The sequence below is a fragment of the Pseudogymnoascus destructans genome (assembly GCF_001641265.1).
Source record: "Pseudogymnoascus destructans isolate 20631-21 unplaced genomic scaffold scaffold_12, whole genome shotgun sequence".
Lineage (NCBI taxonomy): Eukaryota > Fungi > Ascomycota > Leotiomycetes > Thelebolales > Thelebolaceae > Pseudogymnoascus > Pseudogymnoascus destructans.
In genome coordinates, this window is record NW_020167531.1 from 76,924 (window position 1) to 88,973 (window position 12,050).

General features: G+C 44.0%; 1 protein-coding gene across 1 annotated transcript; it reads left to right on the forward strand.

Moving 5' to 3' along the window:
- The first annotated feature begins 6,524 nt into the window (after positions 1 to 6,524).
- Positions 6,525 to 8,618, forward strand: VC83_09640 (uncharacterized protein). Its single transcript, XM_024473053.1, has 2 exons — positions 6,525 to 6,965; positions 7,075 to 8,618. The coding sequence occupies exons 1-2, from the start codon at positions 6,636 to 6,638 to the stop codon at positions 8,566 to 8,568; spliced, it is 1,824 nt and encodes a 607-aa protein (XP_024328821.1). The 5' UTR covers positions 6,525 to 6,635; the 3' UTR covers positions 8,569 to 8,618.
- Positions 8,619 to 12,050: the final 3,432 nt, after the last annotated feature.

The following is a 12,050-nucleotide window of genomic DNA, read 5'->3' on the forward strand; positions in this document are numbered from 1 at the left end:
CTCCTTTTTCTTCAATGCGCTTTTGCCACTTGAAAAGAGCAGCCTCGAGCTCTGGCCAAGCAGGAGCTTTACGTCGTTTGGCAGTAAGAGGGGTGCTCGAAACAGGGCCGTCTAGGCTAGTAAATCGAGAGCTTAAGGAATCAGAGACTGTTGACTGGGTAAGACGGTGATTATACTGCTGTTGGAACCATTCAATACAGGCTCTCTGGGTAGGTCGAGGATACTGTCGAGAGAACCAACTTCTGAGCGCGTGACGCTGCTCAGTCGTCATTGTGTACAGCCGAATTGGAGGCATCGATTCATCCGATAAGTCTATAATTTGGGGAATGAGGTCAATATCGAGTGAATCGCGATTTGTATGAGGAATTAATTTGGGCCAAAGAAAAATACCGAGTTATCGCGATAATCGACTAATCGCGAATCGACTTAGCGCGACTCGACTGTAGTAGGAACGCGGCCCTTAATCGGAAGGGCAGCGTTCAGTCTTCGTATCAATAGAGAGCTGGACTACGTAACTATCTACAATGTGACTTCCCACTGCCCTGTTCAGCCAAGGCTCTCTTACACCTACAATGCATATAAGTAGCTGTAAAATCAGCTTCCTTCCTTGCTATATCTACATCAGCTTTATCAGCTGCTGTACGCTCCTCCTAGAGAGTACTGTAGAGTCTCGTTATAGACAAGAACTTGCCATACTTCTCCTAAAACACCTTCTAATCTCTCTAGCACACTGTTACAGCTACAGTAACATGACATCATGGTTACAGGGCCAGGGCCTAGTAACGTGACGTGTGAGTCACAGGGGGCAAGCGGGGTAGGCTGCTATGTGACGGGGCTAATGGATAGTTGCAGAAACTAGTGGATATTGGATAGTTGAGCTATCCACGAACTATCCTGAATATCTAGCTATCCGCCAACTATCCATATTACCCATGAGGCACGATGCCACTATATAAGTAGATAGTATTTCCTTAGATAGGAGCTTCGTGCTCAACTCAATATAGTATTCTTTACAATACTGTAACGTGTTACTTGGAAAGCCTTTGTGTCTAATCCCCTGCCTCCTCTGTCAAGTAAACTTACGCAACAAACCTCTGTGTCTTCTATCGTTTAGAAGTCAGCGTTACACACGCAACAAATGAGTAATAAACAAACTAATATAATGTAGGTCGTGGCCATACCGGGGCCATGGCCATACCGGGATGGTGGGGTAAGCCACCCCTTCAAAATATGAGCAGCTTCAAAAAAATTGAAAATAGTTCTACCATTACCATGCTAATTCATCTATATCACTGTCAAATAGCTCCTCCTCACTCCCATCATCAATTAGATCAATTATAGATGTTGTAACTTGTGGAGTTGTTGATATTTTCGACTTTTGTGATGTAGCTGTTGTTGCTGCTTCTGCTTCTGCTACTTGCGACTGCAACTCCTCAGTTGTGATGTGGAATTGACCCTTCAAAACTGCTCTCTTGCCCTTATTTTGTACTCTGCGCTTCTGAATAATTGAGCGCAAGTTATCTGTCTCCCTTTGTTGTAGTATGTGGCATGTATTGAGCCGCTCTGTCTCATCTGCTAACTTATGAATATATCGCTTTGTAGGAGTGTTGAGAATGCCACGACTTATTGTAGAAGAGAGTACTGTATTTGCTTTGTGAAGTGTTGAAAAATCAGGTGGACTGCTGTTCAGAAATACTTTCTCAAAAATGTCATGCTCTGTTGGAGTCTTTGGCCGCACTATTACTGCATCTGTTGTAGGAAGCGTAGCTGCGCGGATAACTGTCTGCGGTTGAAATGGCTGTAGCCCACTCCCTCTCCAAGCAGAAGCTATATTTGAATTTGAAAATGCAGCTGCTCTTGCTTGTATGTATGCATCCATCCATTCTGCTTTCTGTATGCGTAGGAGCTGCGCCTCATTAAGGTGTGAGAGGGCTGTTGTGAGGTGTCTTTTCAAAGGTCCAAAAATTGCAACATCAAGTGGTTGGAGTATATGTGAGGTATGTGGAGGTAGTATAAGGAGCGATTTCTGTATGCAGTGTGATATGAAGCTCCCACTTATATGGCTGTCATGGCCATCACAAATAAGGAGCCTTTGTTGTAGTTGTCCATTTGGAAGTGTTGCTTTTGCTCTTGTAGAAGGCTCAAAAACGCGTTTTAGCCACTCATATCCATGAAGATTGCTTGTCCATCCTTTTGTATTTGCAGAGAAGTGCCATTTGCTTATAACATCCTTTGGAATCCAGCTCTGTAGTACATTCTGTCCCTTGAAGATAATGAGGGGGTCGGTGGTTGTTCCATCCATGCAGATGCACTCAACAGCAGAGACCCATTCCTGCCTTCCTGGATGTGCCTGAAAACGTGTCCTAAGTGTAGAATCGACTATAATTCGTGTAGATTGCATTGTTCCAATTGAAAATCCAGTCTCATCCATGTTGTAGGTGTTGTAGTTTTCGATTTTTTGCTCTGTTGTGAGGCTCTTGTATGCGTCAAACCACCCCTTCAACACCTGCTTTGTGACCCCATTCATCCTTTGTGCGTCAACCCTTCTTCCTAGCTTAACACGTAAGTTAGGATGCCTCTGAATGAACCGTGGCACCCAATCTTGCCCAAGTGGTAACTTAGGTAGTTGGAGTTGTGGTTGTTGAGTTTGTGTCTGTTGAGTTGGTCGGGTCTGCTGAGTTGGTCGGGACTGCTGAGTTGGTCGGGACTGCTGAGTTGGTCGGGACTGCTGCTGAGCCGGTTGGTTTGATGGGGTCTGCCAAGCCACTAGTTAGAAATAGCCGAGTCTGCCAGTCTATGGCAGGTTTGATGGGTTGGTAGTTGACCTGACTGAGCTGGTCAACTAACTCTGTAGGTTGGCTCACCTGGGTTTGGAAGACCTGACACTTGTTTGACCGGACTTCCTCTGCAACCTCACGTAATATGCGATGGCTAGGAGCGTAACCACTTGCAGTAAGATTTTTGATACATTTTAAAAGGGTCTTTTCTTGGGTTTGGGAGAGTAATTGATGTTTTAAATGTGCTTCTTTATGTGAGGTATGTCGCCCTTTAATGCGGCTAACAACTGTATCAGGCCTTAGATGTAAGGCCTTTGCAGCAGCATTTGCAGTTTTATATAAACCAGATTTTACTCCAGCTACTGCTTCAAGTATTAGAATATCGCGTTCTTGAGCTTTTAAACTCCGTTTGCGTACCATAATAATGGGGTAATTGATAGGTTTGGTGTGTTGGTTGATGGGTTTGATGGGTTAGTTAAGTGCTCGCTTACCTCACCATCCCGGTATGGCCACGACCTACGTTAATGAATAGTTTTGAAGGGTGTCTACTTCTACTGCGTAATTCCATAGATATTTATATTTTGGTGTTTTTTATACAAAATATTAGGTGAAATTTTAATAACTCCCTAATTAGTAAAGACATTTCTAAATCAGTTTTAATAGTATCTTATAGGTCTATATAGATATCATATACAAAAGTATTAGAGTCTATGATTATTATTAAAAGAGTTATTGCATTTTTGGTTTTTCTCATTTTAAGTAGCTTTATAAACATATTTTGGTGCAGAGTGACTTTTTTGCGTTACACCACCCTTTGCGTTATGCCATGACTTACGTTAACCTAAAATGTAGGAGATATTGCTGAGGTGTAGTGGTGCGTTAACAACAATGGTAACGTGGTTTATTAGTACGTCGGACATATCAGTACCTCGGACACTTTTCATTGGCATTCTACTTTGAATATCAATAAATCAACCATAACATATTAAATTAACTATAACTAAGCGGAATCAGATGAACTAGACATATCTATAGCTTCTTGACAAGTTCGCGCATTATGACCAGCTTTTCCACAGATCCCACAGCATCGCCTAGACGGTTGCCCCTCCTTGTGACTACCCCCAACAGCACGTACGTCGCGTCGTACCTGCTCATCCACATCCTTCTGTGCGATAATAGCCTGTGCATCCTCTACTATAAGTGCACCTCCTTCACGGACACGAGCCTTTTTAGCCCTGCGGCGTTTGCTAAGGGCTTCGTTGGCTGCTCGAAGGGTACGTACCTCAGCAGACAGAAGGGTGTTCTCATGTGCTAGTCGCTCCGTACCCTTTGCCAATGCAATAACTGTCCCGAAGAGTGGAGTTGGCGAGCTTCCTTGGTGACGGGCAATTCGATTTCGAACGAGGGTTGTTTGTGAAAGAGCTTCAGTTGGGTTGGAAGGGGTCTGGGAGACCCAAGGGTTGGTGTTGGCAGTAGAGGGTCTAGAGGGAGTTGGAGTCCGTAACCTCACGTCAAGCTTTGAAAGCACTGCTTGCAGGTCGAAAGGCACTAAGCCAGCTCCGCGGAACCCGGACTGGGCGTTTTGGGCTGTCATGGATTCCAGATATGCTGCTCTAAAGGCGAGAAAGAACTCGACCTTGGTAATGTGGTTGATATGAGCCTTAATGAAGGTCTCAATCTGCCGACCATATGCCCGCTTCAACACACTAAAGCACCCGACATCAAGTGGCTGAGTTAAATGAGACGAGTGGGGAGGTAGTCCAAGAGTTATAATGTTGTGTGCCTTGCAGTACTCTTGGAACTCGGCCGATTCATGACTCTCGTGCCCGTCTAACACCAGCATTCGATATGGACCCCTTGCACGAACAGCAGTATGTTTGTCGAAGTGTTTCAACCATTCTAGACCCGTCTCATTGTTTGTCCATCCATTGCTTGTCGGTTTAACAACCCAGTTGTGTGGAAGGCCGCCGTCTGTATACCAATTTGCAAGATGATTCTTGCCTTTAACTACCAAAAATGGAGGAATACTCCAGCCGTCACTGTTGATACAAGCAATCGCTGTAGCCCATTCCCGATTCCCTGGCTGAACTGCCTTACCTCTGCCAAGTCGATCTGCACGGGTAACAACCATTGCAGGGCAAATCACACCCATCATAAACCCAGTTTCGTCAAAGTTATAGAAGTCGCAGTCCAAAACACCATATTTTGCCCTCATATTTTCCACTAGTCGAAACCACGCGCCAATTAGTTCAGGATCTTCGCACAAGGCCCTTTGGAAGTCGTAAACGCGATTAAAACGCGTCTTTAATTCTGGACGTCGTTGTACAAATCGGTGGGCCCAGAGCTTCCCGACGCGCCTCCCTCCACGCGACTCGAGTATAAAATTTGCCATATCTTCTACACCAGCAAGCCGGGGTGCAAATCCTCTTGAATCCATATCAAGTATATTCCGAATAACCACCTCCTCTTCTAGTATAGTTAATTTCATCATTGCAGGCCGGCGTTCGTAGACAGTAGTTCGGCCGTTCATTCTGTCGCAGAGTGTAGAATGAGGTACTTCATAGAGCTTAGCAGCCTTCCGACGACTTAGATTTTTTGATGTTCGGATAGCCTCGATAGCTAGAATGATTTTTGCTTCTTGGGTAATCACTGACATAATAAAAGGTGGAAAAAACGCGTTGTGAAGTTAGAGGGTAGGAAATTCGGGAAAAGTGTCCGAGGTACTGATATGTCCGACGTACTGATAAACCACGTTAACCATAGTGGCATGTAGAGCGATTCAGCAGTGTTCGACAGTCGTCAGCTTAACACTGCCTAATCTGGTGATGCCAAGCAGTACTAGAGTACTACTGGATTATATTAGTATTAGAGCAATAGAATCCTTGTTTAGTGCTTACCATACCTCCTAATTAGGCAATATCAAAAGGGTGAGGTGTAGGAAGTTGTAGTTTTGGTGATATATTGTCAGTTTGGCGATATTGACTGTATTGATTGGTGTAGAAAAGTTAGATCATGATCAGTCTTTAGATAGCTAATTTATATAGGAAATTACTAGTAAATTGTATGTAATTCTCCTCTTCCGGCCATACCCCCTACGGCGTTCCCTTTGTAATCCCCTATGTGACGTAGAGCCCTTTGTTCCCTCTGTAGAGTATTGACCTTTGATTAATTTTCAGTAAGTGCTTTGGAACTAGGCAGGTGTGGTGGTAGCAAGCGCAAAAAGATACATTGCAATACTTCTATTGCCATACAAATATATATGCAAGTGGAAGTACCTATATATACCCTTTTGCGACTGCCACCACTGCAAATTACCCCTATTCGACCACCACTTTCGTTATAAAATATCTTTGTGACGTAGCTACTATATTATGTAACAATAAAGGAGGTTATAGTAATATAACCTAATGTTGGATACTAAAGAGCTAGAGTTGATTGCTCTTACTGTTTGTGCAGCAGCCTTACTTGTTCGACGTCGTCCTAGCGCTAATATTACCAGTAGCTTATACAGTCTTTACATATAACTCAATGCCTACAAGCCTGGATTACATACGAATATGAGAAGTTCAACTAGAATCTATGATTGTAGGGTAGTCAAACTCCAGGGAGCGTAGTACACAAGTTCCAGTAAGTAATTGATATATAGGGGTTGAGGTTTAGGGTATATGTCATACTGACATTCGTTGCACTCAGTTTGCTATCAAACTCAAGAGCAAACTTAGAAATCTCCTCCTCAAACCTACAAGTCACTAACGTAGGTCATGGCGTAACGGGGGTAATGGCGTAACGGGGGTAGTGGGGTCGGAACCACCCCATCAAACCTACAACCCTATTAACTACTACTACTACTATGCTAGAATGGTCCGTCAGAAGAGTATAAAGGCTCAAGAACGCGAAATTCAAATTCAAAAAGCTATATTAGCTATTAAATCAAATCAATACAAATCAATATATGCTGCTGCAAAAGCTTTAGGGCTACCAGAGGAGACCCTCCGCTGTCGCATAAATGGAAGGCACACACGTGTAGAAGCACGCCAGCACCAGCAACTCCTATCAAAAACTCAAGAGCAGACCCTCTCAAAGTGGATTAAAGAGCTTACTGGAAGTGGTTACGCTCCTAGCCATCGGATATTACGTGAGGTTGCAGAGGAAGTCCGGTCAAACAAGTGTCGGGTCTTCCAAACCCAGGTGAGCCGACCTACAGAGTTAGTTGACCAGCTCAGTCAGGTCAACTACCAACCCATCAAACCTGCTATAGACTGGCAGACTCGGCTATTTCTAACTAGTGGCTTGGCAGACCCCATCAAACCAACCGGCTCAGCAGCAGATCCGACCAACCCAGCAGACCCGACCGACTCAGCAGTCCCGACCGACTCAGCAGACCCGACCAACTCAGCAGACCCGACCAACTCAACAGACACAACCTCAAATCCCTAACTTACCTCTTGGGCAAGAGTGGGTGCCACGGTTCATTCAAAGGCATCCTAACTTACGTGTTAAGTTAGGAAGGAGGGTTGAGGCACAAAGGATGAATGGGGTCACAAAGCAGGTGTTGAAGGCGTGGTTTGATGCGTACAAGAGCCTCACAACAGAGCTAAAAATCGAAAATCACAACACCTACAACATGGATGAGACTGGGTTTTCAATTGGAACAATGCAATCAACAAGAATTATCGTGGATTCAAGCCTTAGGACGCGTTTTCAAGCCCATCCAGGCCGGCAGGAATGGGTGTCTGCTGTTGAGTGCATCTGCATGGATGGAACAACCACCGACCCCCTCATTATCTTCAAGGGACAGAATATACTACAGAGCTGGATTCCAAAGGAGGTTATAAGCAAATGGCACTTCTCTGCAAATACAAAAGGGTGGACAAGCAATCTTCATGGATTAGAGTGGCTAAAACGCGTTTTTGAGCCCTCTACAAGAGCAAAAGCAACACTTCCAAATGGACAACTACAACAAAGGCTCCTTATTTGTGATGGCCATGACAGCCATATAAGCGGGAGCTTCATATCACACTGCATACAGAATCGCATATCGCTACTTATACTACCTCCACATACCTCTCATGTGTTACAGCCACTTGATGTTGCAATTTTTGGACCTTTGAAAAAACACCTCACAACAGCCCTCTCGCACCTTAATGAGGCGCAGCTCCTACGCATACAGAAAGCAGAATGGATGGATGCATACATACAAGCAAGAGCAGCTGCATTTTCAAATTCAAATATAACTTCTGCTTGGAGAGGGAGTGGGTTACAGCCATTCCAGCCACAGACAGTCATACGCGCAGCTACACTTCCTACAACAGACGCACCCTTAGAACGGCCAAGGACTCCAACAGAGCATGATATTTTTGAGAAAGTATTTTTGAATAGCAGTCCTCCTCATTTTCAGACACTTCACAAAGCAAATACAGTTCTCTCTTCTACAATAAGTCGTGGTGGTGTTTTGAACACTCCTACAAAGCGATATATTCATAAGTTAGCAGATGAGACAGAGAGGCTTAACACACGCCACATACTACAGCAAAGAGAGACGGATAACTTGCGCAACATAATTCAGAAAAGAAGGGAGCAAAAGAAGGGTAAAAGAGCTGTTTTGAAGGGTCAATTCCACATCTCTACAGAAGAACTCCGGTCGCAAGTAGCAGAAGCAGAAGCAGCAACAGCAACAGCTTCACAGAGGCCTAGAACAACACCACGACTTATAGAGGAAGCTACAATTGAGGAAATAGACAGAGAGGGTGAAGAAGAGATATATGACAGCGATTTAGATGAATTAGCCTAGTAGTAATTGAACAATTTCAATTTTTTAAAGGTGGTAGTGGTTTGATGGGGTGGTTCCGACCCCACTACCCCCGTTACGCCATTACCCCCATTACGCCATGACCTACGTTATACATATTTTGGCTTGTCACACCAACAACAAGAGCAATACTACCCAACGATTGCTACAACCCTCTATGATTCATTACACGTCATTGCTCCTTAGTTACTGGGCCGATATAACCACATAGCATATCTCTACAACCCTCTATGATTCATTACATGACATCACTCCTTAGTTACTGGGCTAATACTACACATGACATATCTCTATCAACTAGAGGCCTAGGAACATGAACGATAGCTCCAAAAGCTTCTACAACTGTCTATGATTCATTACACATCATCGCTCCTTAGTTACCCACAAGATTGGTTAAGTTATGACATAATTTGCTATAGGGGTACTCTGACCTTGGACCTCCTTTCACTTCCTATAGGCTAGGAACCTAGGAGATGGTTCTATGGGATTCTCTTACGTCGACTACAGTTACCAAGCCTGGTTAGTCATGGAAAGTCTTGGAAAATGAGAGAACTACACTCCTTTAGCATAAATAGGATTGCCCTTTCCTTAAGAAAGGGCAAGCAGACAATACAGTAAATCGACTATCACATACTTCCACGTCTTTTCCAAGCTTCCAAGCATTGATCTTGTTACTCCTTGTTTCTGAAAAGTCAGTGAGGTGCTAACCTCTGACTTATCCCTGAGTTCTCAGACTCAACATTTGTTACAACTTGTCTAAACCACTCCACTACATCATACACCTGATTGCTGCATTGTGGAATAGTCTAAGCTATGACCCTTTGGCTCTGTTTCCTAAGACAGTGTGTTGTCTTAGTAAAATCACCCCTTCCTTGGTGTAATGGTGGGTGCACCAGATGTGAGAATCTAGCCACCCAAGGAAGGGATGAATTTACTAAGACAACACACTGTCTTAGAAAACAGAGCCAAAGGGTCGTAGCTTAGACTATTCCACAACGCAGCAATCAGGTGTGTGATGTAGTGAAGTGGTTCAGACCAGTTGCAACAAATGTTGAGTCTGGGAACTCAGGGGTAAGTCAGAGGTTAACACCTCACTGACTTTTCAGAAACAAGGAGTAACAAGATCAATGCTTGGAAGCTTGGAAAAGACGTGGAAGTATGTGATAGTCGATTTACTGTATTGTCTGCTTTAAGGAAAGGGCAATCCTATTTATGCTAAAGGAGTGTAGTTCTCTCATTTTCCAAGACTTTCCATGACTAACCAGGCTTGGTAACTGTAGTCGACGTAAGAGAATCCCATAGAACCATCTCTTGGGTTCCTAGCCTATAGGAAGTGAAAAGGAGGTCCAAGGTCAGAGTACCTATAGATAAATTATGTCATAACTTAACCAATCTTGTGGGTAACTAAGGAGTGATGGTGTGTAATGAATCATAGAGGGTTGTAGAAGCTTCTAGAGCTATCGTTCATGTTCCTAGGCCTCTAGTTGGTAGAGATATGCCATGTGGTAGTATTGGCCCACCCCCTTAAGGAGGAGATTTTCTTAATAACTTGTTCAATGAGTGTCCAAATGATATGCTGTGATGTATGTAGCATAAACAGATGTAGTAGAAGAGTTTGCAGCAATCGTTGAGTAGTATTGCTTCTGTTGTTGGTGTGATAAGCCAAGATATGTATGGTGACTTGTAGGTTTGAGGAGGAGATTTCTAAGTTTGCTCTTGAGTTTGATAGCAAACTGAGTGCAACGAATGTCAGTATGACACCAACTGGCTCCCTATGCCTTGGTGAACCGTGACATAAAACTCAATCTCTCTTATACCTCTTTTCCTGCTCTTTGAGCTGAACACTCTTCTGAAATCGAAATCGAAATCCACTCTTTGAAAACCCCAGAACCAGAAACCTTATCCTGAAGTCGATTCCAGGACGATCTCAAGGCAACCCCTCAAAGTTGGCTTTCGACAGTCAGCTCGACACACACACACCACCTTCGCAAGTCAGACCTTTTACAACGCTCCCTCGACAAGGATATAACTGTGAGGGAAGTGCGCTCTTCTCGAGTGGCTCCTACGGCACAATAGGGCCTTTGGCAATATGTGTCTGACTTGACGATATAAACCGAAATTGAAATAGCAACTCGCTATGGCTTATACAGCTGAAGAAAAAGCTGCAATGGCAGCTCGAAATGATCCAGAACAAGACCAGGAATCCCTGGCAGAAGGAGCATCAATTCCAAGCTCTGCAAACCAAACCAATGAACTTCATGATCCTAATTTCAAATCCGAAACCTTCCTTCACACTCTGGGCAAAACAGCTCAAGAGAGACATGAATCTATACTTGCAAATCGACATGAAAAGGCTGAATGGAATGTTGAAACCTTTGACGAATTCCAGAAACTATCTGTCGCCAACCAGAAAATGGCATGGACTTTGCACAAGAACATTCTTCGGGACTATTTGGCCCTAGCAGAGGACTCAAATTCGATACTGGCTGAAAAGGATGATGCCATTCTCCAGTTACAGGAACTGATCCAGAGCAACGAGCAACAAATCACAGAGCAACAAACAATTCAGAAATATCTTGAAAAGCAAACCCAACAAGCTCTGAAGAATGAACCAGGACACCACTCTCACAGTCGACTGTCAGCTCGGATTCCAGACCCTCCAATCCTCACAGATGGGATAGAGCCAGCATTTGAAGACTGGGTTGTGAAAATTCGCCTCAAGCTCGAAGCCAACATTGATCATTTTCCAACACAGACTTTACAAATGAGCTACATTCAGAGTCGACTGGGAGGACTGGCAGTTCGACATGTCAATCCAAGGCTTCGACCAAACTCTACAAACAAATTGCAGACAGCAGAAGAAATTCTCGAACTTTTGGAAAAAGTCTTCAGTGATCCCGATCGAAGGCACACAGCTCAAACTGAGTATCGAAAGCTGTATCAGAGAAACAACACCTTTGCAGTGTTCTGGGCTGAGTTCCAAAGGCTCACGACAGAGCTTGATTACTCTGAAGAAACTTTGCTGGATGACTTGCGCTTCAAAGTCAACCAACAGATGCAGAAAGCCTTAGTGGCTGAAGTTGGAGCTACTACACTTCACGAGTTTGCAAAGAAATGCATGCTCATCGACCAGAACATTCAGCGGATCAAGGAACAAGAAGACAAAAGGAAGCCAAAGTCATTTTCGAACAACATGGGCCAAACTCAAAATCAGGGCCAGGCACTTCGAACTTCAATCCCTCAACCTACAATGGATTCGAACATGCAAAACAAGACGCAGAAGCTGTATCGACCACCGCATCAAGATTCAGCAAAAGAAATGCTCATGAAACTTGGGAAATGCTTCATATGCTGACAAAATGGACATCGAGCTCGAGTCTGTCCCCAGAAGCTCAAAGCTCAAGTGAATGAGGTATCTACAGCTGAGTCTATCATCGATTCAGAAAACGAATAGCCTCTAGACA

Coding starts and splice junctions, on each gene's coding strand:
- VC83_09640 (XM_024473053.1), top strand. CDS start 6,636: ATGGTCCGTCAGAAGAGTATAAAGGCTCAAGAACGCGAAATTCAAATT. Junction 6,966..7,074: donor GTCGGGTCTTCCAAACCCAG/GTGAGCCGACCT, acceptor GTGGCTTGGCAG/ACCCCATCAAACCAACCGGC.